General features: G+C 42.3%; 3 protein-coding genes and 1 pseudogene across 6 annotated transcripts; 2 read left to right on the top strand and 2 right to left on the bottom strand.

Moving 5' to 3' along the window:
• Window positions 1-1,330: 1,330 nt before the first annotated feature.
• On the bottom strand, window positions 1,331-4,758 carry LOC109886843 (FK506-binding protein 4-like). Of its 2 annotated transcripts, none has more exons than XM_031787481.1 (5): window positions 3,791-4,758; window positions 3,652-3,706; window positions 2,848-2,962; window positions 2,513-2,719; window positions 1,331-2,095 (listed from the first exon to the last, which is right to left on the bottom strand). In XM_031787481.1, the coding sequence occupies exons 1-4, from the start codon at window positions 4,088-4,090 to the stop codon at window positions 2,545-2,547; spliced, it is 645 nt and encodes a 214-aa protein (XP_031643341.1). In that variant the 5' UTR covers window positions 4,091-4,758; the 3' UTR covers window positions 1,331-2,095; window positions 2,513-2,544. The 2 variants fall into 2 exon arrangements, with proteins under 2 accessions (XP_031643341.1, XP_031643340.1); XM_031787480.1 differs by having other exon boundaries at window positions 2,535-2,719; window positions 3,791-4,605.
• On the top strand, window positions 4,010-12,112 carry LOC109880880 (restin homolog). Of its 3 annotated transcripts, none has more exons than XM_020473064.2 (5): window positions 4,010-4,256; window positions 7,453-7,750; window positions 10,139-10,193; window positions 10,631-10,748; window positions 10,939-12,112. In XM_020473064.2, exons 1-5 carry the CDS (start codon window positions 4,192-4,194, stop codon window positions 10,970-10,972), a joined length of 570 nt encoding a protein of 189 aa, XP_020328653.1. In that variant the 5' UTR covers window positions 4,010-4,191; the 3' UTR covers window positions 10,973-12,112. The 3 variants fall into 3 exon arrangements, with proteins under 3 accessions (XP_020328653.1, XP_020328655.1, XP_020328654.1); XM_020473066.2 differs by having other exon boundaries at window positions 4,239-4,650; XM_020473065.2 differs by lacking the exon at window positions 4,010-4,256 and adding an exon at window positions 4,444-4,650 and having other exon boundaries at window positions 7,450-7,750.
• Window positions 12,113-13,893: 1,781 nt separating this feature from the next.
• LOC116352927 (uncharacterized) lies at window positions 13,894-19,904 on the bottom strand. Its single transcript, XM_031787479.1, has 4 exons — window positions 19,662-19,904; window positions 19,517-19,557; window positions 19,243-19,369; window positions 13,894-14,555 (listed from the first exon to the last, which is right to left on the bottom strand). Exons 1-4 carry the CDS (start codon window positions 19,725-19,727, stop codon window positions 14,454-14,456), a joined length of 336 nt encoding a protein of 111 aa, XP_031643339.1. The 5' UTR covers window positions 19,728-19,904; the 3' UTR covers window positions 13,894-14,453.
• Window positions 19,905-19,962: 58 nt separating this feature from the next.
• Window positions 19,963-24,380, top strand: LOC109880892 (acyl-coenzyme A thioesterase THEM4-like; annotated as a pseudogene).
• Window positions 24,381-27,850: the final 3,470 nt, after the last annotated feature.

The following is a 27,850-nucleotide window of genomic DNA, read 5'->3' as shown; positions in this document are numbered from 1 at the left end:
TCACTCATGCTGCCAAACATACCCTTGTAAAACTGACCATCCTACCGATCCTCAACTTCGGCGATGTCATTTACAAAATAGCCTCCAATACCCTACTCAATAAATTGGATGCAGTCTATCACAGTGCCATCCATTTTGTCACCAAAGCCCCTTATACTACCCACCACTGCAACCTGTACACTCTCGTTGGCTGGCCCTCGCTTCATACTCGTCGCCAAACCCACTGGCTCCAGGTCATCTAGAAGACCCTGCTAGGTAAAGTCCCCCCCTTATCTCAGCTTGCTGGTCACCATAGCAGCACCCACATGTAGCATGCGCTCCAGCAGGTATATCGCTCTGGTCACCCCCCAAAACCAATTCTTCCTTTGGCCACCTCTCCTTCCTGTTCGCTGCTGCCAATGACTGGAACGAACTACAAAAATCTCTGAAACTGGAAACACTTATCTCCCTCACTAGCTTTAAGCACAAGCTGTCAGAGCAGCTCACAGATTACTGCACCTGTACATAGCCCATCTATAATTTAGCCCAAACAACTACCTCTCCCCCTACAGTATTTATTTTGCTCCTTTGCACCCCATTATTTCTCTCTACTTTGCACATTCTTCCACTGCAAATCTACCATTCCAGTGTTTTACTTGCTATATTGTATTTTCTTCGCTACCATAGCCTTTTTCTCCCTTATCTCACCTCATTTGCTCACATTGAATATAGACTTATTTTTGTACTGTATTATTGACTGTTTGTTTTACTCCATGTGTAACTCTGTGTTGCTGTATGTGTCGAACTGCTTTGCTTTATCTTGGCCAAGTCGCAATTGTAAATGAGAACTTGTTCTCAACTTGCCTACCTGGTTAAATAAAGGTGAAATAAATAAATTAAATAAAAAGGTCAACAGCATCATGAACTCTACCAAATAGTACGAAAATAATCTTGACAAAAAGACTGAAACTTGGCCGCAAGTGGATCTTCCAGCAAGACAATGACCCCAATCAAACATCAAGAATCCACAAATAAAATGCTTAATTGACCACAAAAAATCAACATTTTGCAATGACCATCTGTCTCCGGACTAAAGAAAACCTTTGGTTTGAACTGAAGTGGCCAGTCCATAAGCACAGACCAACAAATATCAGGGATCTGGAAAGAGTCTGTATGGAGGAATGGCCTAAGATCCTCCAATCTCATAAAACATCCCAGAAAAAGGCTAAGACATTATCCTGGCTAGGTGTGGGTACACAAAGCATTGAAAGTAGGTGTGACAATAACTTTGACACTTTTTTTGGACACAAAAAAATAATAATTGTTCAACAAAATATTTTTCTCTGAGCAATTGTAGTACAATAAATATTTTATTTGAGCATGCAATATACAAATATTAAGCTATTGTGTATTATAAAGTACTGTTTGCTCATCTTTATCAAGGGTGCCAATAATTTGAGGTGACTTCATTCTATATGAGTTTTACATCATTGTGATACTCTAACAGATCTTCAGCAGCTGTTATAAGTTATTTGTGTTGAAATGTTTAAAGATGGAGGGAATCAGAACATACAGTAAACCATGCCATTGTTTGTGCTCACATTAAAAATGAAATGGTTCTGTATCAATAGTTACTAAAATCCACATTCAAAACTTTCCTTTAGGGTTAAGCTTTTACATCAGAATCAGACAAACAGAAATACCATTTGTTTAATCCACGACTTTTGATTGGTCAATGCTATGGTCGCCACCACTGCATAATACCGTCACCAGGGTAACAGAGTGAGGATGATGAGGAGTGACAGAGAGAGGCTCTGGACTTTCCAATTGGTCGATACTGGTGGCACATACACATTTGTTCAAATCACACACACAAACACCCCCCGAGGGAGGGTCATACTGAGAGAGAGAGGAACGGACAAGGTTAACAAACAGTATTCAATATCCACTCATGTTAGATGGTAGTTAATAGACACTAAAGTAGCATGAAGGACAAGTTCTAACGAGTTTAAAAAGGAACAGAGAAATGTCCTGCAGAAGGTCTCCATTTTTCATCTGCCTTCCTTAGGTCTTTTCTTTGATTCCACGTGGCTCTTCCCGTTCTCTTCGTCCATCCCTAAAAACAAACAAAGGTCAAAATGAGAGTCAGTCATCCTTCACACAATAAAGGCAAATAGAACCAACATCCTGATTGACAGATGATACATTGTTCCAGAGAAGACAGATCACACATCTGTCATGCACACACCTCTGTCAACAATGAGAAATGGGGATAATAACTAGGACATCATAAAGCTGGTTAACAACATCATACTGACACCACAGTCAACTCTAATACAGTCCCAGACAGCAAGACTCAAAAGATAGTGAAACGGTATTTGACTGAAATACTATCCTTTTAAATGATAGAATACTTTTTTTATGATGGTGTTTTTGAGTCATATCTGGCATTTCTACATAATAACATGTATCTTCACTGCTATAAGCTGTTTCCTAATGCTATCAAGAGAAAACCAATCAGTGGAATACTAACAGAAAAAGAGAACAAAAGATACCCAGCTCTGCTCATCTCATCTTTGGGGCCTCAGGTTTGGGTTCTTCTGGTTTGGGGGCGGCCTCTTGTTTAGGGGCTTCTTTAGGAGAATCAGGTTTGGGAGCATCTGGTTTGGATTCTTCTGGTTTGGGGGCATCTGGTTTTGGAGCGGCCTCTTGTTTAGGCGGTTCATCGCCACACAGTTTCCTTTGGGAGCCAGAGACAGATAGAGCTAGTGTGTGCAAGTGTCCATATGCCTGTGGTGTACAGGTATACATACAGATGGACATGTATAGAGGTGTTCCATGTTCAGGGCTCCAGTCCTAGTCTCTTACCTTCCCTCTACAGAGTCCTTCTTCACAAAGACACACACTTTGCTGCGCTGCACCACCTGCTGTTTGAGAGACGTCATCTCTGCTTCCCAGGCAGCCTTTTGCTTCTCAAACTCAGCTACAGGACCAGACAGAGAGGGGGTTAGAGGCTACAGGACACAACATGGGGCTAGAGGCTACAGGACAGAGGCAGAACAGGAGGTTAGAGGCTACAGGACAGAACATGGAGCTAGAGGCTACAGGACAGAACATGGAGCTAGAGGCTACAGGACAGAGACAGAACATGGAGCTAGAGGCTACAGGACAGAGACAGAACATGGAGCTAGAGGCTACAGGACAGAGACAGAACATGGAGCTAGAGGCTACAGGACAGAGACAGAGGGATATTAGAAGACAGGTATGTGAATAAAACATATTCAATAAGACCAGTCGCATATACAGAATACTACTCTTAATTCCACCACAAGATGTCTCTCATCCACCAAAATATTTAGAAGAGAAAAACCTTGCACCCTGAACTGGTCATGGACCTGTTTTAAACCTGTTTATATGTTATAGTTCACTGTGAAAGGAAAGGGGATACCTAGTTAGTTGCAGAACAGAATGCATTCAACAGAAATGTTCTCTTCTGCATTTAACCCAACCCCTCTGAATCAGAGGTGCGGGGAGCTGTCTTAATCGACGTCCACTTCATTGAGGAGCAGTGAACTATCATACATGTTATCATAGTCGTATCAGTAATAAGGCGAAGAGCCTTTCAGAACAGTGTTGATGTAACCATAGAGTTTCAGGTGTTTAAACACTCACTTTTGGAGTTACTGTTCTCTGCCTCAACGGCCCCCACCTCATCAGCAACATGTTTCTGTGACAGGAAAGAGAAAGAACACACACACGAGGAAATCAATTGTGTACACTCTAAACCCCAGGCATAACCCTCCTTCCTTACCTTTTCTCCCTGGCATGCCTCCAGTTCACTCTTCTTCTTGGCCTCTGCAGCCTGCAGTGGGGGGAGTTCTGACCCCAGAGTATCCACCTGAGCCTTGGTCTTGTCCAACAGGTTGTGAGCTCTGATCACCTCGTGTTGGTACTCTCCCAGTACGTCTCTGGTCACACGCAGTTTAATCGTCTCGAACGATACATGTTTCTGCTCCTTCATCTCTTCTTTCCGCCGCACGTTTATCAGTCCCAGCAGAGCTACGCTAGTCAGCAGAGACGCCCCCACCAATACACCCTGTGTCTTCATCATGCCGTGGAGTTTGACCAAGGAACAGTCGTTTTCGCTGGTCCCTGTCGACTGCTCCGCGGAAGTTTTGACGACGTCCTCGCAGACTTACACCGGAAGTACCAATGGAGTGTGAAAGGACAGGTGGCCACCCACTGTACTTGAGCGGAGTCCGTGCTTCAGTTTTCAGGTGAAACGGAAGTCAGGTTGAAAATACTATATCCACTATATCCCTGAAAAACAGAAAAATCTGCTTCTGTCGACTCCGCGGAGAGCGCACTTCTTCTTCTTCTTTTTTCTTTTGGAAAGCGCTTCACTCAAACCATCCCCATGCCCGCCCACCTGTCACGGTCCATGCTATCTGGGATCCTTGGGACGGGCTTACCTCCCTTTGAAGTTGGTTAATAATGCTTAAGGTTAGGTAAGGATTATGGTTAAGGTTAGAGTAAGGGTAGGGTTTAAGGTTAGGATTTAGTGTATGGACGTCCCAAGACTCCCAGATAGCACTAGCATATCTGGCACTGCTACGCGGAAGTAAGTGGATGAATGCACTCCGGAATTCAAGGGAATATAAACGTAAAAAGGTAACGTGATAATACTGTATAACAGGCGCAACTCGAATTAGGAATGATATCATAATTTGTTAAACACGCCCTAGCCTATAGGCTACGACTACCTTTGATTTAGTTCTAGTATAAACATTTAGTCATGACAAACATATTAACCCATAAAGCTCTGCCAGTTTGAGGTCAGGCCACACTAGCTATGTTTCCAGTAACTTGTCAAGTAAATAGGAATTTACAGGAAAACAAAAAGCAGAGCAAAATCGTTGGTAAAGTCAATAAAAAAATCTTATCTGGTGCATTACGTTACAACCAATAATGTATATACAGTAGATGACTGACATGTGGCAGTGTTGAAGCGCCTCCATCTTGGAACTACCCCGCCGTTGTAAAAACTATTTAAGGAAATATAGAAATGTACTAAGCTAAGGACCCTGGGACTAAACACCTCCCTCTGCAACTGGATCCTGGACTTCCTTACAGGGTGCATGCTTAATGATTAATTGAAGAGAAAACAAATGTAATCTATATTAGAATAAGGCTGTAACGTAACAACATTTTGAAAAGGTCAAGGGGCCTGAATAATTTCCGAATGCACTGTATATTTTCAGTTTGTGATTGTGTGATATGGGGGTTGGAGACATGTTTATCTTGAAATAATAAAGAACAACTTTTATAAACAATGGGAACATTGCCATGTTGCACTGAGCCTTGCTGTTGGAAAACCACATCAGTGTCTGACTTTCGGCTGGCGCAGAAGCACCTCCCCCGACATCCCTCCTTGACTTTTGTCTACAGTCAGTTGCTTTCCCCGTCCCACTCAAATGATCCCAATGTCTTACTGGCCTCTTGGAGACAGGCCCTTTATATCCTAATCAGACAGCACCAGAGTAAACACCAGCCTCTTGGAGACAGGCCCTTTATATCCTAATCAGACAGCACCAGAGTAAACACCAGCCTCTTGGAGACAGGACCTTTATATCCTAATCAGACAGCACCAGAGTAAACACCAGCCTCTTGGAGACAGGCCCTTTATATCCTAATCAGACAGCACCAGAGTAAACACCAGCCTCTTGGAGACAGGACCTTTATATCCTAATCAGACAGCACCAGAGTAAACACCAGCCTCTTGGAGACAGGACCTTTATATCCTAATCAGACAGCACCAGAGTAAACACCAGCCTCTTGGAGACAGGACCTTTATATCCTAATCAGACAGCACCAGAGTAAACACCAGCCTCTTGGAGACAGGCCCTTCATATCCTAATCAGACAGCACCAGAGTAAACACCAGCCTCTTGGAGACAGGACCTTTATATCCTAATCAGACAGCACCAGAGTAAACACCAGCCTCTTGGAGACAGGACCTTTATATCCTAATCAGACAGCACCAGAGTAAACACAAGCCTCTTGGAGACAGGCCCTTTATATCCTAATGAGACAGCACCAGAGTAAACACCAGCCTCTTGGAGACAGGCCCTTCATATCCTAATGCAGACAGCACCAGAGTAAACACCAGCCTCTTGGAGACAGGCCCTTTATATCCTAATCAGACAGCACCAGAGTAAACACCAGCCTCTTGGAGACAGGCCCTTTATATCCTAATGAGACAGCACCAGAGTAAACACCAGCCTCTTGGAGACAGGCCCTTCATATCCTAATCAGACAGCACCAGAGTAAACACCAGCCTCTTGGAGACAGGCCCTTTATATACTAATCAGACAGCACCAGAGTAAACACCAGCCTCTTGGAGACAGGCCCTTTATATCCTAATCAGACAGCACCAGAGTAAACACCAGCCTCTTGGAGACAGGACCTTTATATCCTAATCAGACAGCACCAGAGTAAACACCAGCCTCTTGGAGACAGGCCCTTCATATCCTAATGCAGACAGCACCAGAGTAAACACCAGCCTCTTGGAGACAGGACCTTTATATCCTAATCAGACAGCACCAGAGTAAACACCAGCCTGTGAGGCTGGTAGGAAGTAAAAACAAAATGCTGCTACTTTGCCAGCTGCTACAGAATCATAGTGTTTACACAATGTCATCAATACAATATGAATAATCAGTGTGTCCTCGGTCCTTGTACATCCAGTCTGGTGTTAATCACTATCAATAGATATGAGAATAATCCATAACATTCAGTATCAAGTCTAGTGACCATCAACCCGCACCTTGAGTGTCACATACACTGGAAATCATGTGTTTTACAGAAGGAACATAATATATACTAATATGCTAAACATTGTGTTAATCACTCTAAACTGAATATGAACTTTAATGATCTTAAATCTCCCCATAGCACACACTGCACCCTAAATGATGACTTACTACATGGAACAATTTCATAATCTCTGGTTGTCTGTGTACCCTCTAAGAGGAAGAGGGAGGAGAAATTAAATGCAAATGAATGAGATAGATAAACAATAGAGAAAGCATATCTGTTAGTAATAAAACATGACCCCTGAAACAGAAGGTGAGAGCAAGAGAGGAAGGGAGGGAGAAAGAGAAGTGGGGAGGGAGGGAGATAAAAGCGGTGGGAGTGTGGTAGTTAAACAAGGAAGTAGATTTATCTTTGTCTACCAAACATTCCACCTAGCAGGACGAACCAGTTACAGGTGGACAGACTGCCATCAGCAACCAGAGGGAGGGAATGTGAACACACACACTCTCCAACACACACAGGCTGACTACGGGGATGGTTGAGGAGTGACCGATCAAGACAGCAGCCAAGAAAGACAAACTGGACCTGACTTGAGCCTCATATCTCTCTCCCTCTCTCTTTCTCTACCTCCTTCCTTCTCTCTGTCCTGTCCCAGCAGTATGCGGGCTGTGTCTGCGCTAGTGTTCCTGGCCGTGGGTGTGATGGTGGTGTTGATGTACCAGGCAGTCCGCCAGGAGCTGACTCTGCGGAGTCTTAAAGCCCGCGCTCTGGAGATCTCCTCTCAGGTCAAGCAGAAGGAGAACGACATCGTCCAGGTCAAGACGAAGATCCAGAAGCTGAATGGTGAGCTGGAGCCCATCAACACCAAGAGAGAGGAGCTGACTAAGAAGAAGGAGCAGTCTGCTAAAGCCACAGGCGAGGCTGACAAGAGTCTAAAGACCTGTCATACAGAGAAGGTAGGCTCACACACACACACACACACACACTATGCAAACAGACACCTGCTACATAGAGAAGGTACAGCACTGTTTATACTCGTGTTATGGTCTATAATAATCCATTAACAGAATGCCTGTACCAAGTCTCACCAGAGAATTAGGAATTAGAACACTGAAACAAAGGCAGCACTAAAACAATCTTCCTATCCATTGTGAAACCATTGGCAACAGACTGGCTTGTGATATGTTTATTGGTCAAATTCACTTACAGTGGTAGTGTTGGATATGATGATGGTCAGTTGACTTATTTTCTGTAGATTCATTAGTCCTCTTAACCCTCATGTAAGGGCCCTGTATTCACGATCACCATCAAATCAAATGGAATTTGTCACATGCGCTGAATACAACAGGTGTAGTAGACCTTACCGTGAAATGCTTACTTACAAGCCCTAACCAACAATGCAGTTCAAGAAATAGAGTTAAGAAAATATTTACTAAATAAACTCAAGTAAAAATGTTCTATCAAAAGTAACACAAGAAAATGACATAACAATAACGAGGCTATATACAGGTTGTACCGGTACCAAGTCAATGGGCGGGGGTACAGGTTAGTCAAGGTAATACGTACATTTAGAGGTGTATATCAGGTGAGGTGTGTTAATGTTTTGTGTTTCATATTAGAGGGCAACTTGATCTGATTACTACATCACCACATCATTCACCACTGTGGCAGATTACACACACTAGAAGGTCAACTGACATGGGAGATATTACAGTGCCTTCAGAAAGTATTCACACTCCTTTACTTTGTTTTACAACCTAACATTTAAATGGATTAAATTGAGATTTTGTGTCATTGATCTACACACAATACCTCAAAATGTCAAAGTGGTATTGTGTTCTGAAATTATAAAAATGAAAAGCTGAAATGTCTTGAGTCAATAAGTATTCAGCACCTTTGTTATGGCAAGCCCAAATAAATTGAGGAGTAAAAATCTGCTCCTCCTAAGATAATTGTTTTAAAATGGGCATACCATGGATTATTTAGCTATTTGTTTGGAATTGTTTATACCTTTAGGTATATAAAGAAAAATATAGCACATAGAAACGCATTGAATAACACATTCATAAATGGCAAAACAGACAGTCAAAAAAATAAATAATAAGGAATACGTTTTTGATGTGTCTGTCCTATATCTAGGAGATATAAGAAAGCTCAGGAAAAAAGGAAGGAAGGAAACCGCTCAGGGATTTCACCATGAAGCTAATTGTGATTTTTAAAACAGAGTTTATTGGCTGTGATAGGAGAAAACTGAGGATGGATCAACAACATTGTAGTTACTCCACAATACTAGACTCTGTACAGAATAAAATAAAAAAAAACAGGAATCCTGTTTGCATTAAGGCACTTTAGCAATACTGCAAATAATGAGGAAAAATTACATTTTGCTCCTGAATACAACACTTTATGTTTGGGGCAAATCCAACACAACACATCACCACTCTTCATATTTTCAAGCATGTTGGTGGCTGCATCGTGTTATGGGTGTGCTTGTCATCGGCAAGGACTAGGGAGTTTTTTATGTTAAAAATGTTTGGAATAGAGCTAAGCACAGGCAAAATCCTAGATGAAAACCTGGTTCAGTCTGCTTTCCAACAGACACTGGGAGACAAATTCACCTTTCAGCTGGACAATAACCTAAAACACAAGGCCAAATATACACTGGAGTTGCTTACCAAGACGCCATTGAATGTTCCTGAGTGGCCTAGTTACAGTTTTGACTTGAATCATCTTGAATATCTATGGCAAGGCATGAAAATGGCTGTCTAGCAATGAAAAAGTTGAAAGAGCTTCAAGAATGTTTTGAAGAATAATGGGCAAATATTGTACAATCAGATGTGCAAAGCTGTGTGCTCACACTGTAATCGCTGCCGAAGGGGATTCTAACATGTTTTGGCAGGGGGATTGAATACGTACAGTATCTAATCAAGATTTATCAGTGGTTTATTTTTCCATGATTACTTTTTTATTTTCCCTTTTATTTTATTTTGTGTAGATCGTTGGCAAAAAAGTACAATTAAACCCATTTGAATCCGACTTTGTATCACAACAAAATTTGGAAAAAGTCAAGGGGTGTGAATACTTTCTGAAGGTATGTTTTGTGTTGAGTGGCATGTGAGAGGAATTCTGCCAGGTATTCTCTTAGCAGTGATCAGTCAGGAATTACATTTTGTTCTCACTTATTAGTCACAAAAAGGATTAGTCACACTTTAAACAAAGTGCATATTATGAAGGACACATTGTATGCCTTATGTAGCCCTTAATAAGGCCTAGCTAGATGAGGCCCACAATGCTTCAAATACCGGTCCTCATCTTCCTCATCTCCCCTCTTTTTTTCTCCTCAGGCCGATGCGGAGAAAAAGAAGACTGAGGCGTCGGCAGCCCTTCAGAAAGTTAAAGGTACGATGGCAATTTACTGCAGTGATGTGATACCGTCAGCTCAGTCATGAATGGCTCCCTTTTAGGTGGTTGTAGAATTGAACATCTCTTTTCTGGATTTTGATCATTAGAGGGGATCAGCCTAATTCTGCTCTGCATGCATTATTTGGTGTTTTATATTTTACACGGGGGATATTTTTGCAGAATTCTCTATGCAGAGTCTCAATTTGGTGTTTGTGCCATTTTGTGAATTCTTGGTTGTTGAGCGGACCCCAGACCTCACAACCTTTCTCTCAATAGTTTTTTTCCTGCCCTCCCCATTTCCCTCCATGTCTTTCTCTCCTCCTTCCCACCTCTCTCTCAATACCCTTTCCTCCTTATCTACCCATTTCCTTCTGTCTTTTTTCCTACCCTCCCGCTTTCCACCCCTCTCTCATTATCCCTCGCTCCCCCTCTAGATGATCAAGAAGCACAGAAGAAGAAAGCTCAGGAGGAGATCCAGGCATTGAAACAGCAGATTCTGGAGCGGGACAAGGCACTGTGTGCCTTTGTGGACCAGACCAATGAGGAAGGACGGTAAAAGAGCAGATACACACACAGGCATTCAGGCACACTCACACACACCCAGTAACACAGGCTTGTGGTCACCATTATGAAAGACTTCTATGGTCACGGTGTACTGTGTGTCATGTAGTTCTGTGGTTACTGGGTGCTCACATGCTATTGATAACTAATGGTTGTTGTTGTTTTCTTTGTTGTTTATCAGGAAGCTGTGTGGAATCACAGAAGCCCCGAAATGAAGACTTGGACTAGACTATCAGCCTCCCTCCCTCGCTCCCTCACTCCCTCCCTCCTTCCCTCCCTCATGCTTGCCGTGATGCACACACACCCATACACATCATCGTTGTGCAGCTCATAACATTCCCCACCTACAACCACCTTCAGTTCACTGTACCTCTCAATACTCAGGAAAATAAAAAACAAGAAGGGTTTGGAAAACCCAGTCTGAATGTCATGTCTTCATTACATACAGTACACTGTTAGTTTATGTATGCAGGTAAGGAAGGGAGACATTACATTTTTAAATTAGTGAGTTTCATCCTATGGTACAGTACATTAATGTAGGAATGACTGAAAGAGGTTAGGGCTAATTCCCTCAGAGATGGAGCAAGGTGTCTCTGAGGTGACTTCTGAATGTAGCAAAGGTTCTAGAGAAGCGTTCTAGAGAAGAGTTCTAAAGAAGTGCGCAGGTGCATGCCCATCTGGTTCAATTGTCTATTAAATATTTATTATGCATAGATGTATGATTGACCATTATAGTGCATAGATGTATTATTGGCCTTTATAGTGCATAGATGTATTATTGGCCTTTATAGTGCATAGATGTATGATTGGCCTTTATAGTGCATAGATGTATGATTTACCTATATAGTGTATAGATTTATGATGGACCTTTATTGCATTTGGGTGTGCTGTGCGTAAATCAGAGTATAACATTGCCCTGTGTGGGTAATGGGAAAATTTCAGATGAATAAAGGGAATATTCAGTTAACAGTAATTAACACAATGATTAGCATATTTATATGTTTCCCTTTCTATAATACACATGATTTCCAATGTTCTATTTGTGAGACACACTTTTGTATGGGTTGATGGTCACTAGACCTGAGCTACTGAAGGTACAAGGACCGAGAACACACAGATTATTATTGTATTGATGACATTATGAACACTGAGTGATTCTGTAGCAGCCGGCAAAGTCACTGTCTTTGTATTGACTCCAAGCCCCTCTGGCTGATATTTTAGAGAACATTTGGTACTGTCTGATTAGAATATGAAGGTTCTGTCTCCAAGAGCCCCGTTGGACATTTTCTATGCTTCTGTTCTGGAGGTGTCTCCCTGAATGACTGTATTAAACTGGATCGATCTGATTGATATTATCAACGACTGCTCTCCTTTTTGTTTATCTGGAAATTCCAGTTACTTTCTCAGTTTGTGTTACAGTCTCCAACCCTGCATGACCAAGTGTACCAGATATGGCTAGAGAGATTGGACCTGACATTGTGAGCTACAATACAGTATGTTAAATGTAGTGAGCTCATATGTTACATAATTACTCCTCAAAGAATGAAGCAAATGACCAGTAGAAAGTTCTACTTAATGGACAAATGCCAGACTGTGTATCGGTAAATGTTTTTGGTCTTGCTTGCTGTTGACAAGGAGACCTGTTTGTTAACTAAATACAGTGGGGCAAAAAAGTATTTAGTCAGCCACCAATTGTGCAAGTTCTCCCACTTAAAAAGATGAGAGGCCTGTAATTTTCATCATAGGTATACTTCAACTATTACAGACAAAATTCGAATTTTTTTCTCTCCAGAAGATCACATTGTAGGATTTTTTTATGAATTTATTTGCAAATTCTAGTGGAAAATAAGTATTTGGTCAATAACAAAAGTTTATCTCAATACTTTGTTATATACCCTTTGTTGGCAATGACAGAGGTCAAACGTTTTCTGTAAGTCTCCACAAGGTTTTCACACACTGTTGCTGGTATTTTGGCCCATTCCTCCATGCAGATCTCCTATAGAGCAGTGATGTTTTGGGGCTGTTGCTGGGCAACACGGACTTTCAACTCCCTCCAAAGATTTTCTATGGGGTTGAGATCTGGAGACTGGCTAGGCCACTCCAGGACCTTGAAATGCTTCTTACGAAGCCACTCCTTCGTTGCCCGGGCGGTGTGTTTGGGATCATTGTCATGCTGAAAGACCCAGCCACGTTTCATCTTCAATGCCCTTGCTGATGGAAGGAAGTTTTCACTCAAAATCTCACGATAGATGGCACCATCCATTCTTTCCTTTACACGGATCAGTCGTCCTGGTCCCTTTGCAGAAATACAGCCCCAAAGCATGATGTTTCCACCCCCATGCTTCACAGTAGGTATGGTGTTCTTTGGATGCAACTCAGCATTCTTTGTCCTCCAAACATGACGAGTTGAGTTTTTACCAAAAAGTTATATTTTGGTTTCATCTGACCATATGACATTCTCCCAATCTTCTTCTGGATCATCCAAATGCTCTCTACAAACTTCAGACGGGCCTGGACATGTACTGGCTTAAGCAGGGGGACACGTCTGGCACTGCAGGATTTGAGTCCCTGGCGGCGTAGTGTGTTACTGAAGGTAGGCTTTGTTACTTTGGTTCCATCTCTCTGCAGGTCATTCACTAGGTCCCCTCGTGTGGTTCTGGGATTTTTGCTCACCGTTCTTGTGATCATTTTGACCCCACGGGGTGAGATCTTGCGTGGAGCCCCAGATCGAGGGAGATTATCAGTGGTGTTGTATGTCTTCCATTTCCTAATAATTGCTCCCACAGTTGATTTCTTCAAACCAAGCTGCTTACCTATTGCAGATGCAGTCTTCCCAGCCTGGTGAAGGTCTACAATTTTGTTTCTGGTGTCCTTTGACAGCTCTTTGGTCTTGGCCATAGTGGAGTTTGGAGTGTGACTGTTTGAGGTTGTGGACAGGTGTCTTTTATACTGATAACAAATTCAAACAGGTGCCATTAATACAGGTAACGAGTGGAGGACAGAGGAGCCTCTTAAAGAAGAAGTTACAGGTCTGTGAGAGCCAGAAATCTTGCTTGTTTGTAGGTGACCAAATACGGATTTTCCACCATAATTTGCAAATAAATTCATTAAAAATCCTACAATGTGATTTTCTGGATTTTTTTTCTCATTTTGTCTGTCATAGTTGAAGTGTACCTATGATGAAAATTACAGGCCTCTCATCTTTTTAAGTGGGAGAACATGCACAATTGGTGGCTGACTAAATACTTTTTTTCCCCACTGTATGTGTTTTGTTTATGTACAGTGCTACCTCCCTGACTGTCACACAAATTCCTGTTTTGTTAAGGTGACATGAGGCCCAGTAATTCGTTTACTGGAATGTAAATTGCTTAAAAGTGTACATTTACAGAATCAGTTTATCCACTCTGCTTCTGTACAGATCAGACCTTTTTTTATTTATGGAAATACGATGTAAAACTGTAATCCTAAAGATAAAACACACATTAATATGTGTTTTATCTTTAGGATTACAGTTTTACGTCGTTGTATTTACATAAATAAAAAAAGGTCTGATTGAAAATAAGATGCCTGTAGATGGTTGTGAGTTAATACTTCAAAGTATTCTATATTTGTTCACACATCCTAGCTGCTAGATGGCTTTCAGCATAAACTTCAGATGGTCTTTGGTGTTGTTATGGGTCTAGTAGAGACTAGAGTCTAGACTCTCTGTTTGTAGATGGTCTTGCCCAGTCTGTTGAGCTCTATGACATACTGCTGTCTCTCATGCTCCAGGAGGGCCTGCAGTGCTGCTCTACGGACCTGCACACACACAGAAAGCAGACATCATGGAGAGCATGTACTGTACATACAGGGGAAGCCGCAGTTGAAGTTCTGGTACAAATATGGACAATGCAAGCAATTCATAAGTTGGTGTGTCCTATATGGAAAACCTGACAATGTGTAGCCTACGTTTACCCCTGCCTGGTGTTACAAATGTGTGATTGCTCTGACAGTGTACGTGTGTGAAGGACACTGCGACACAAATTAACGAGAATAAGCCCATTCATTTTCCTCAGTCAGAGGAATAGGTTAGAGATATGATGCTACGAACCTTCATGAAAGGGCTGATAATAGGTTATTTAATAACGTCCCCTAAGAGAACAAGGTCTCTAAAACGGTATGGAGACAGGGATTAGCTTCATGGCAAGAAAACTAGCTGGATCCTATCCACATTAATTTTACTTCAGGTTTCCTGATTATGCCTTCAAAATAAAAGTCTGCGGTAAAACGCTGTGTCTGCCACAAAATATAATATTTTTTTGCAGCTTTGTGCATAATGTTAAAATTAGGAGAAATATAATAACTACATGGGGTAAAAATCTAAACTATAGAGAATTAGTACTTTATATAAATCAAATCAAACATGCCCCGAATACAACAGGTGTAGTAGACCTTACAGTAAATGCTTACTTACAAGCCCAAACCAACAATGCAGTTTTAAAAAATTATAATAATTAATAAAATAAAATAAAAATAAAAAATATATATATATAAAAAGTTAAATGATTTAATAAATTAAAAAATAAATAAAGTTACAACTAATTAAAGAGCAGCATTAAAATAACAATTGCGCGGCTATATACAGGGGGTACCATTACAGAGTCAATGTACAGTAAGATAAAGAATATTATAAGGTGGAGCATATTGAGAAAATGGTTGGCGCTTAATAATAGCCTACTGGTAAAAAATATATACATTAAACATAATATATATATATATATTGACTGTATGATTCTTGTTTATTTACTGGTGCTATTGTTTAAGGATGCAATTTGAAATGTAATGTTTAAAAAAAAAACATGTCTTTTTGTTGACAAATTGCACACAGGAAAAGCGATTGATTGTGTGTCCATAAAACCAGGGCCCAGTCTACTCACTAGAGTTCCTAGAACACAAATCAGATGAGTTAGAACAAAAAGCTAGGTCATAGGAAGAGTTGCTGTACTGTTACTGTGGTCAAACATCTTAAAATGGGGTGCCTGGACACAATACGATTATTTGTGCAGATGTAAAAATGGGGTGGGGAGTGCTCAGGGTCTGTAGAATGTAATGGTGTCATTTAGTGTTGCTGGCCTTTTACTCCACCCATTCCATTGGCCACGATGCAAATCACTGTATAAAGAATACATGTTGGCTTATAGAGCAAAAACTATTCTAGGTGTCGCAGTAGAAGCATTGTAGGGAATGGTCAGTATGGTCTGTAGAATGTACAGTGGGGCAAAAAAGTATTTAGTCAGCCACCAATTGTGCAAGTTCTCCCACTTAAAAATATGAGAGAGGCCTGTAATTTTCATCATAGGTACACTTCAACTATGACAGACAAAATGAGAAAAAAAATCCAGAAAATCACATTGTAGGATTTTTAATGAATTTATTTGCAAATTATGGTGGAAAATCCGTATTTGGTCACCTACAAACAAGCAAGATTTCTGGCTCTCACAGACCTGTAACTTCTTCTTTAAGAGGCTCCTCTGTCCTCCACTCGTTACCTGTATTAATGGCACCTGCTTGAATTTGTTATCAGTATAAAAGACACCTGTCCACAACCTCAAACAGTCACACTCCAAACTCTACTATGGCCAAGACCAAAGAGCTGTCAAAGGACACCAGAAACAAAATTGTAGACCTGCACCAGGCTGGGAAGACTGAATCTGCAATAGGTAAGCAGCTTGGTTTGAAGAAATCAACTGTGGGAGCAATTATTAGGAAATGGAAGACATACAAGACCACTGATAATCTCCCTCGATCTGGGGCTCCACGCAAGATCTCACCCCGTGGGGTCAAAATGATCACAAGAACGGTGAGCAAAAATCCCAGAACCACACGGGGGGACCTAGTGAATGACCTGCAGAGAGCTGGGACCAAAGTAACAAAGCCTACCATCAGTAACACACTACGCCGCCAGGGACTCAAATCATTCAGTGCCAGACGTGTCCCCCTGCTTAAGCCAGTACATGTCCAGGCCCGTCTGAAGTTTGTAGAGAGCATTTGGATGATCCAGAAGAAGATTGGGAGAATGTCATATGGTCAGATGAAACCAAAATATAACTTTTTGGTAAAAACTCAACTCGTCGTGTTTGGAGGACAAAGAATGCTGAGTTGCATCCAAAGAACACCATACCTACTGTGAAGCATGGGGGTGGGAACATCATGCTTTGGGGCTGTTTTTCTGCAAAGGGACCAGGACGACTGATCCATGTAAAGGAAAGAATGAATGGGGCCATGTATCGTGAGATTTTGAGTGAAAACCTCCTTCCATCAGCAAGGGAATTGAAGATGAAACGTGGCTGGGTCTTTCAGAATGACAATGATCCCAAACACACCGCCCGGGCAACGAAGGAGTGGCTTCGTAAGAAGTATTTCAAGGTCCTGGAGTGGCCTAGCCAGTCTCCAGATCTCAACCCCATAGAAAATCTTTGGAGGGAGTTGAAAGTCTGTGTTGCCCAGCAACAGCCCCAAAACATCACTGCTCTAGAGGAGGTCTGCATGGAGGAATGGGTCCAAATACCAGCAACAGTGTGTGAAAACCTTGTGAAGACTTACAGAAAACATTTTACCTCTGTCATTGCCAACAAAGGGTATATAACAAAGTATTGAGATAAATAAGTATTTGGTCAATAACAAAACTTTTCCACCATCATTTGCAAATAAATTCATTAAAAATCCTGCAATGTGATTTTCTGGAATTTTTTTCTAATTTTGTCTGTCAGAGTTGAAGTGTACCTATGATGAAAATTACAGGCCTCTCATCTTTTTAAGTGGGAGAACTTGCACAATTGGTGGCCGACTAAATAATTTTTTGCCCCACTGTATATATGGTGTCATTTCATTGGGCTCTGAATAATACAGAGTTTTCCTTCCTGTACAGTGCTATATTTGTACCTTATAGTGTCTAGGCACCCCAATTTAAGCTGTTTGACAACAGTGAAAATTAAATCAAATTAAATGTTATTTGTCACATACACGTGTTTAGCAGATGTTATTGTGGGTGTAGCGTAATGCTTGTGTTTCTAGCATTAACAGTGCAGTAATATCTAACAGTAATATCTAACAATTTCACAACAATACACACAATCTAAAGGAAAGGAATTAAGAATATATAAATATTTGGGCGAGCAATGTCAGAGCGGCATAGACTAAGATACAGTAGAATACAGTATATACATATAAGATGAGTAATGCAAAATATGTAAACATTATTAAAGTGACTAGTGTTCCATTATTAAAGTGGCCTCTAATGTGCTTGTGATGGCTATTTAACAGTATTTAACAGTTTGATGACATTGAGATAGAAGCTGTTTTTCAGTCTCTCAGTCCCAGCTTTGATGCACCTGTACTGACCTCGCCTTCTGGATGATAGCGGGGTGAACAGGCAGTGGCTCGGGTGGTTGTTGTCCTTGATTATCTTTTTGCCCTTCCTGTGATATTGGGTGCTGTAGATGTCCTGGAGGGCAGGTAGTTGGTCCCCAGTGATGCGTTGGGCAGACCGCACCACTCTCTGGAGAGCCCTGCGGTTGCGGGTGGTGCAGTTGCCATACCAGGCAGTGATACAGCCCGACAGGATGCTCTCAATTGTGCATCTGTAAAAGTTTGTGAGGATTTTAGGTACCAAGCCAAATGTCTTCAGCTTCCTGAGGTTGAAGTGGTGCTGTTGCGCCTTCTTCACCACACTGTCTGTGTAGGTGGACCATTTCCGTTTGTCAGTGATGTGTACGCGAGGAACTTGAAGCTTTCCACCTTCTTCACTGCGGTCACATCGATGTGGATAGGGGGGTGCTCCATCTGCTGTTTCCTGAAGTCCCTGATCAGCTCCTTTGTTTTGTTGACGTTGGGTGAGAGGTTATATTCCTGGCACCACACTCCCACAACCCTCACCTGTAGGCTGTCTCTTCATTGTTGGTAATCAGGCCTACTACTGTTGTGTCGTCTGCAAACTTGATGATTGAGTTGGAGGCGTGCATGGCCAGTGAACAGGGAGTACAGGAGGGGGCACGCATCCTTGTGGGGCCCCAGTGTTGAGTATCAGCGAAGTGGAGGTGTTTTTTCCTACAGTACCTTCACCACCTGGGGGCAGCCCGTCAGGAAGTCCAGGACCCAGTTGCACAGGGCGGGGTTCAGGCCCAGGTACTATTGTGTTGAATCCTAAGCTATCTTGATCTGTGTCATTCACAGCCTTATGAAATTACACCATAAATACATTCGACAGACCCTACTGAGTATTCCCTACAACACTTCTACTGCGGCACCTAGAACAGTATTTGCTCTACAAGCCCATATGTCTTCCATACACAGTGATTTGCATTGGGGGCATTTAGGCTATTGACACTTTTCTGCTATTACGTGCAGACATTTATTCTGAACATTCAGAAATTCCGTGACCCGGAAATACTTTTTTAGTGTTGCTGAGGAGACAGGGCCCTGTTTCAGCACCCCTCCACTCCCTCACCATCGTCAGAGCAGTCTTTCCCAGCTCAGTCTCTCTCTGCTGGGTCAGCTCTCTCAGCTTCAGGGTCTTCATGGAACCAGCCTGGGTGGAGCCCTCAAACTCAGCCTTTTGCATCACACCACAGATACTGAGAGACAGAAAGAGAAGAGGAGGGGGGGTCCTTTCACTACATTGAGAAGTGAAAGGACTGTAACTTCAAGGTATTTCAGGGAAAACGTATCAAACGTTGCAGTTACAATTAGCCCAACAGTACAGAACGAAATAGTTTACACACCTGTCCAGCTCTGCAATGCGGTTTGTCATCTCGCCATCTTTCTTTAAAAGAGTGAAAATGCAGACTATAACACATTTCCAGCCACTTAGCTATAGGTATCTGACCACTTTTTTGTCTGTGTGTTGCTTAGTAGTGACATGCTTACCTTGATTCTGTCTCTCGCCCTCTGCACAAGTTTGTTTTTGGAACGTCGTTCCTCACAACCAAACATCCTGTTGGCAGTTTATTTGAAATAAATAGTCACACGTATCTTCCTTAAACAAAGACTGCACAATAAACGAATAAATGGTTAAAAAATGTCCGCGTCTCAATAGACAGAGTAGAGTCTGTCTAAGTTGGCATGGTAACTAACCTATGTAGCCGGAAATATCCGTCCTTCGCTGCTAATTACAGTGAACGATACAAATCACATGACCAGCATAACGCGTGTTGCCGGTTGTCTTTCCTTGTGCAGGAAGTGGTAACATGGGGCGATGAAATACACATGAAAGTCCTTCTACCAGCCAAACCAGAGGCGATACAAAATTGACAAAAGCTCCGTATTTATCCTCCTGTTGTTAGTTTGTTACAGTAGGAAGTTATAGTTCTATGTTAGGTTTGATTCTGAATGTGTATTGCTATCATACAACAGCCACTAGTCAGTAAAGCTGAAGGGCTAGCTATAGTAACCGTAACGTTACAGTAACTTGTAGTTACATCAGAATAGGGCTTGGCAATCTTACCCCGACATTGTCATAATGATACGAACAGGAGTGCAGCAGATGTCCAGGGGACTGTGCCAAATAATGGGACGTGAATTCTCAAAGGGAAATTTCAACACCAACATCAGACAACAAATGAGTCAAAGGGGGTCCAGCTTCCCTGGTCCTCTATCAACAGTGTCCGAACCATGGCGGTAGGTCCAGAAACACACACAGTCACACATATTTAGCTAGCTACAAACAGCCCTAACATTAGTGTAGCCTACTGTCAAGGGCAATGTGAGTGAGAACATGTGAGTCATGATTCATCTTACCTAAACATTTGTCATGGTTCCCTTTTCCCGAACGTTACTGCCGATAGAAACAGTATTTTTTTCACACAATGTGCATTGTGAACTGTGCTGTAATGTTTTTCGTTCTGGATGTTTCTACCGTGTCATACTGTTCTGTTGTCATACAGTGGGACCCCCTGTACTCGGTCAGATTATACTGTAATAAAGTATGGATGAGGGTGTAATAGTAGGGTTTGTCCACTAGGTGCTGCCCTGGTCTTTCTCTTTCCAGCCACGGGACTTCAGCCTGCCCAACTCGTCCTGGGGCTCCGACATGAGGCGTCTGTATGAGCACTATAACAGCCAGTGTGAGGTAGAGACAGATGACGGAGAGAAGAAGTGAGGGGTCTGGAGAAGACTGCCCAGCTATAACCGCTCCCTCAAGTACACCACAGGTACAGTATGGAAGGGTTTCTTTCACATATGGATTTTTTTATTTCACCTTTATTTAACCAGGTAGGCTAGTTGAGAACACCTTTATTTAACCAGGTAGGCTAGTTGAGAACACCTTTATTTAACCAGGTAGGCTAGTTGAGAACAAGTTCTCATTTGCAACTGCGACCTGGCCAAGATAAAGCATAGCAGTGTGAGCAGACAACACAGAGTTACACATGGAGTAAACAATTTACAAGTCAATAACACAGTAGAAAACAAAGGGGGAGTCTATATACAATGTGTGCAAAAGGCATGAGGAGGTAGGCGAATAATAACAATTTTGCAGATTAACACTGGAGTGATAAATGATCAGATGGTCATGTACAGGTATAGATATTGGTGTGCAAAAGAGCAGAAAAGTAAATAAATAAAAACAGTATGGGGATGAGGTAGGTGAAAATGGGTGGGCTATTACCAATAGACTATGTACAGCTGCAGCGATCGGTTAGCTGCTCAGATAGCTGATGTTTGAAGTTGGTGAGGGAGATAAAAGTCTCCAACTTCAGCGATTTTTGCAATTCGTTCCAGTCACAGGCAGCAGAGTACTGGAACGAAAGGCGGCCAAATGAGGTGTTTGCTTTAGGGATGATCAGTGAGATACACCTGCTGGAGCGCGTGCTACGGATGGGTGTTGCCATCGTGACCAGTGAGCTGAGATAAGGCGGAGCTTTACCTAGCATGGACTTGTAGATGACCTGGAGCCAGTGGGTCTGGCGACGAATATGTAGCGAGGGCCAGCCGACTAGAGCATACAAGTCGCAGTGGTGGGTGGTATAAGGTGCTTTAGTGACAAAACGGATGGCACTGTGATAGACTGCATCCAGTTTGCTGAGTAGAGTGTTGGAAGCCATTTTGTAGATGACATCGCCGAAGTCGAGGATCGGTAGGATAGTCAGTTTTACTAGGGTAAGCTTGGCGGCGTGAGTGAAGGAGGCTTTGTTGCGGAATAGAAAGCCGACTCTTGATTTGATTTTCGATTGGAGATGTTTGATATGAGTCTGGAAGGAGAGTTTGCAGTCTAGCCAGACACCTAGGTACTTATAGATGTCCACATATTCTAGGTCGGAACCATCCAGGGTGGTGATGCTAGTCGGGCATGCGGGTGCAGGCAGCGATCGGTTGAAAAGCATGCATTTGGTTTTACTAGCGTTTAAGAGCAGTTGGAGGCCACGGAAGGAGTGTTGTATGGCATTGAAGCTTGTGTGTTTGAGGATTGTGTGTGTGTGTACGAAAATGCATGCACTCGCTACTGTAAGTCGCTCTGGACAAGATAAATGACTAAAATGTAACGTGTTTGTATAACCCTGTCTCTCAAGTCCTGGGCATAGTGTCTGAGTAAGATGTGTGTGTAACTCTGTGTGTCTCTCCTTCCAAAGTCTGGTGTATCTGAGTAAGATGTTGTCTATATGTGTGTCTCTCCTTCCAAGGTGGGGTGTATTTGAGTAAGATCATTCAGTCGAAGGCTCGTCTTCACGCGGAACATCAGGGAGCAGCGTGCAGCTTTCGAGTACGTCGTGTTTGTCAACAAGCAGGAGCAGAAGTGTGTGTGTGTGTTCCAGGCTGGCCACCTACTGGAGGGACCCCCAGGGTGAGCTGTTTGTGTGTTTGCCGATGGCATGCGTATACTGTGACAATGTTTGTCCTTGTGTGTGTATCTCTGTAAAAATGACACAATTAACTGCTAGCATTTAAACACCATAGTTAGTCAGAAGTGTAATGTTTATAAATGATGTGTGTGATTCCAGGCACGTCCATGGGGGGGCAATATCTACCATGATTGACACTGTAACGGGGACCCACGCCACCTACCTCTCTGGGCCTGTCATGACTGCCAACCTCAACATCAACTACCGCAGGTACACACACCTTCTCCCTCACTCTCTCCATCACTCACTCACAGCTTATTAAGCTCTAAAAACATGTTTTCATGGTATTGTGGTCATTATTGTAGGGTTCTAAGTGAGGTTCTAGATTTTTCCTGACCACATTTCCTGGTTATGACAAATACTGTATCCCGCCTCTACTCCCCAAAGCCCCATCCCATTGGGTAGTACAGTGCTGCTCACCTGCTCATTGGATAAGAAGGAGGGACGGAAAACCTTTTTTCCCTGTCAAGTGACCAACACGTACAGCTCCAAACTACACACAGAGGCCACAGGTACTGTCACCCACCCTCACGTGTTGGTTGTGTTTTAGACGTGTGTCATTGGACTTTCAGTCAGTCTGAAGTGTTCTCTCAGTCTTAGTATGTTTCTCTCTTTTCCCTCATCCTTCTCTCTCTCTCTCACTCTCCTTCTCCCTCTCTCACTCTCCATCTCCCTCGCTCTCTCTCCTTCTCCTTCTCTCAGGGCTGTTTCTGTCAATCACAATGGGACACCTATTAGGAGGATGATGGATAGGCCAGCTCATCGACCAACCAGACGCTACAAACACACAATATCAGAAACAGCACTGACTTCCTAGGGGGTGTGTTTGTCTGCACACAAATGTTTGGGTGTATATCAGTACCTGAGCATGGGAGTGTGTATGTTTGAGTGTTTGTGTGTGTGTGGTTATGACTGTCAGATCCAGTAATCTTCTTAACTCTAGCAGTTTGTCTGAGACACCTGATGCCTTGCGCTCCACTGACATAGCCTACAGATACTGTATTTTATAGACACAACCGGTTGTGGATATTGTACCTCTCTTTCTCCACTGTTACACACTCCTGTACAACCAGCTCCAGTCAGAGTGAAGGACATAACCTCTGGTATATTATATTTAGGTCGAGGCTGTAGATACAGCTTTCTGAACCCTTCTTCCCGACAGCTAAAGGTCCCGACACTTCTGCATGTGCAGAATTCTCTACTTTATGCACCTCCCTTCACATTTCTCAGTCGATTGTGACTGATAATCTTCATGTGAAACGTCCATGCAGCATCTGCATACCTGTGTCTAGTTTCAATCATAGCACATATTTTGCCTAGTGGCACGTGCTGTTGAGTTTTGGCCACATGAGAGAAAAATGTGCCCATTTGCACAATCATCCTAAAATCTCATAAGAAATTAGGTGGTGTTTTGTCTTGCAGTAATTTTATACTACACTATTATATTGGGTTCTGTTATGTAGAATACCATCATTGTGTGTGATCTGGCAGACATTGATTCAGCTTTGATCTAACTTCATCAAACGAGCACCATTCACCAGAGTAGCTTGTTCTCTAGTAGAACAGAGACTGTGTGTAAAGAAGCTTTTAGCCGTCGGAATGAGGGGTCTAGAAAAGTTGGATCCACAGCCACTCCGATATATTTCATAGATAGTTTATTTTTTGTATTTTATTTGTACAATTATTTATAATTTATTGGGCCTTTTACAGTTTGAGATTTTAATCATTGCCCATATGTTATTTTGTGACCATTATGACCTCTTGAATAAAGCTTTACCTCTTGGGTACTGTAGACTGTTTTTCAATGGTATCTGGCTCAATGTGGGATAACTTTTCCATTCTCACTGGTCCATGTGTTATAAACAACCTTCAGACAGACTGATGTCATACAGACCCTTTTCTCTTCATCTGTCGACCTCTCTCTACGAATCTACATCTCCCTCACCCCTTCTTCCTTCTTTCCCCTCTTCTTTCCATCCTCTCTCTCTCTGTCGCTGTCTGTCTCCCTCTCACCCCTTCTTCCTTCTTTCCCCTCTTCTTTCCATCCTCTCTCTCTCTGTCGCTGTCTGTCTCCCTCTCACCCCTTCTTCCTTCTTTCCCCTCTTCTTTCCATCCTCTCTCTCTCTGTCGCTGTCTGTCTCCCTCTCACCCCTTCTTCCTTCTTTCCCCTCTTCTTTCCATCCTCTCTCTCTCTGTCGCTGTCTGTCTCCCTCACCCCTTCTTCCTTCTTTCCCCTCTTCTTTCCATCCTCTCTGTCGCTGTCTGTCTCCCTCTCACCCCTTCTTCCTTCTTTCCCCTCTTCTTTCCATCCTCTCTGTCTCTGTCGCTGTCTGTCTCCCTCTCACCCCTTCTTCCTTCTTTCCCCTCTTCTTTCCATCCTCTGTCTCTCTCTCTGTCGCTGTCTGTCTCCCTCTCACCCCTTCTTCCTTCTTTCCCCTCTTCTTTCCATCCTCTCTGTCTCTCTCTCTGTCGCTGTCTGTCTCCCTCTCTCTTTTTCTTTATTTGTCAGTCTGTCTTGTCTCTGACCCCTCCCTCTTTGTGAATGATCCCCTTCCAGTAAGAAATGAATGACAGGCAGCATTACCGTAAAAACTGACACGTTGTCCACATCACAGAGTTCAGAGGATTCTGTCAGCATAAACCCAGCAGACCACATATCCTTAACAAAATGCTACTTTATTAGACTCTTCAGGTATCATATGCACTCATAACACATAGTTGGCATGGTAACGAACTCATAATAGCAGGCATGGTAACTAACTGATACTAGTAGGCATGGTAACTAAATGATAATACTAGGCATTGTAACTAACTGATAATACTAGGCATTGTAACTAACTGATAATACTAGGCATGGTAACTAACTGATACTAGTAGGCATGGTAACTAACTGATAATACTAGGCATAGTAACTAACGGATACTAGTAAGCATTGTAATGAACTGATAGTAGTAGGCATGGTAACTAATTGATAATACTAGGCATGGTAACTAACTGATAATACTAGGCATAGTAACTAACGGATACTAGTAAGCATTGTAATGAACTGATAGTAGTAGGCATGGTAACTAATTGATAATACTAGGCATGGTAACTAACTGATAATACTAGGCATGGTAACTAACTGATAATACTAGGCATGGTAACTAACTGATAATACTAGGCATGGTAACTAACTGATACTAGTAGGCATGGTAACTAACTGATAATACTAGGCATAGTAACTAACGGATACTAGTAAGCATTGTAATGAACTGATAGTAGTAGGCATGGTAACTAATTGATGATACTAGCCATGGTAACTAACTGATAGTAGTAGGCATGGTAACTAACTGATAATACTAGGAATGGTAACTAACTGATACTAGTAGGCATGGTAACTAACTGATAGTAGTAGGCATGGTAACTAATTGATAATACTAGGCATGGTAACTAACTGATAATACTAGGCATGGTAACTAACTGATAATACTAGGCATGGTAACTAACTGATACTAGTAGGCATGGTAACTAACTGATAATACTAGGCATGGTAACTAACTGATACTAGTAGGCATGGTAACTAACTGATAATACTAGGCATGGTAACTAACTGATACTAGTAGGCATGGTAACTAACTGATACTAGTAGGCATGGTAACTAACTGATAATACTAGGAATGGTAACTAACTGATACTAGTAGGCATGGTAACTAACTGATAGTAGTAGGCATGGTAACTAATTGATAATACTAGGCATGGTAACTAACTGATAATACTAGGCATGGTAACTAACTGATAATACTAGGCATGGTAACTAACTGATAATACTAGGCATGGTAACTAACTGATACTAGTAGGCATGGTAACTAACTGATAATACTAGGCATGGTAACTAACTGATACTAGTAGGCATGGTAACTAACTGATAATACAATTTGATTTGATAATACTAGGCATGGTAATTAACTGATACTAGTAGGCATGGTAACTAACTGATACTAGTAGGCATGGTAACTAACTGATAATACTAGGCATGGTAACTAACTGATACTAGCAGGCATGGTAACTAACTGATAATACTAGGCATGAAAGCTAACTGAAAATAATATGTCTGGTAACTAACTGATACTAGTGGCCCATTTCTCTGGAGTTTCTGATATAATTGTTTCATTGGAACCCTACAGTGTCCCTCCTCATGAAATACATGCGCACAGTGTACTGGTTTGGTTTTGGAGTATTTTGCTGTGTGTGTGTGTGTGGTTAGGTGTGAACTCCCCCATCCCCCCTCCCTTAGGCCCCTCGAGTTTCTGTCCTCATATTGGAGATGGCTGCAGAGCAGGTGTGTGTGCGTGTGTGTGCGTGCGTTTAGGACACAGCCAGAGCTGCGGTAGGGAGAGCCTGAGACTCAGGTGTGGTCAGATGGGCTGTGAGGAGCGAGGGCGCAGTGGAACTGAGGTGGACAACTTTCCAGTCATTTCATTTTGTTGAAACCACAAAAACACACATACATTGTATGTCCAGAGAGTAGTAAAGCTTTCTTTCACTGTGAGAGTTTAGACTTTTGTCTTATTTTATCTCATATTTGATTGCCATAATCTGTGGCCCTGGCATATTGTCAGTTATGTATTGTTCTGATTTCTCTTTACAGATTGATGGCCTTGCTCACACAAATGCCATATTATATAGACTAAATAATAAGCAGATCACCTCACTGAGACAGTTAAACCTATATCTCTGGTCCAGCCGAAGGAAACCGACAGTTGCTGAACCGCGCGGCGGTAATTAAAAAAGGATAGCACTGACGCACCTTTCTTGCGCAATCAAATGTGCAAAAGTCGCTCTACCGCAGAGCTTCAAACGCAGAGGTCGAGATTTCCACCGTTATCTTCTTGAGACCACACCAAAATTAACGGGAACACACTGTTCATCCCGGGTGAAACCTGAGTAGCCTGAACTGAACTGAAAATTAAGTTGGCTGATGTTATCTTTACCTGGAGACAATGCGGAATAGGAAGAGTGACAACAGATAATGACAAAATGACAAAGACCTTCACAGAGTAAATGAGTTGAGTAACTATAACAGAGATGATAGTGCATGTTGTACAGCGCATGCGCAGGTCACCACTTGCTTTTGTTTCGGACGGTTGGTTACAATTTGCTCCCAACTATTGTAGCTATTTATAGCCCCCCCCAAAATATTAAATTGCTTAAATCTGATATGACCTGAGTTAGAACCAT

The sequence above is a fragment of the Oncorhynchus kisutch genome, linkage group LG13, assembly GCF_002021735.2.
Source record: "Oncorhynchus kisutch isolate 150728-3 linkage group LG13, Okis_V2, whole genome shotgun sequence".
Taxonomy (NCBI): Eukaryota; Metazoa; Chordata; class Actinopteri; order Salmoniformes; family Salmonidae; genus Oncorhynchus; species Oncorhynchus kisutch.
Note: the sequence above shows the minus strand (reverse complement) of the source record. Positions and strands in the feature narration are given on the sequence as shown.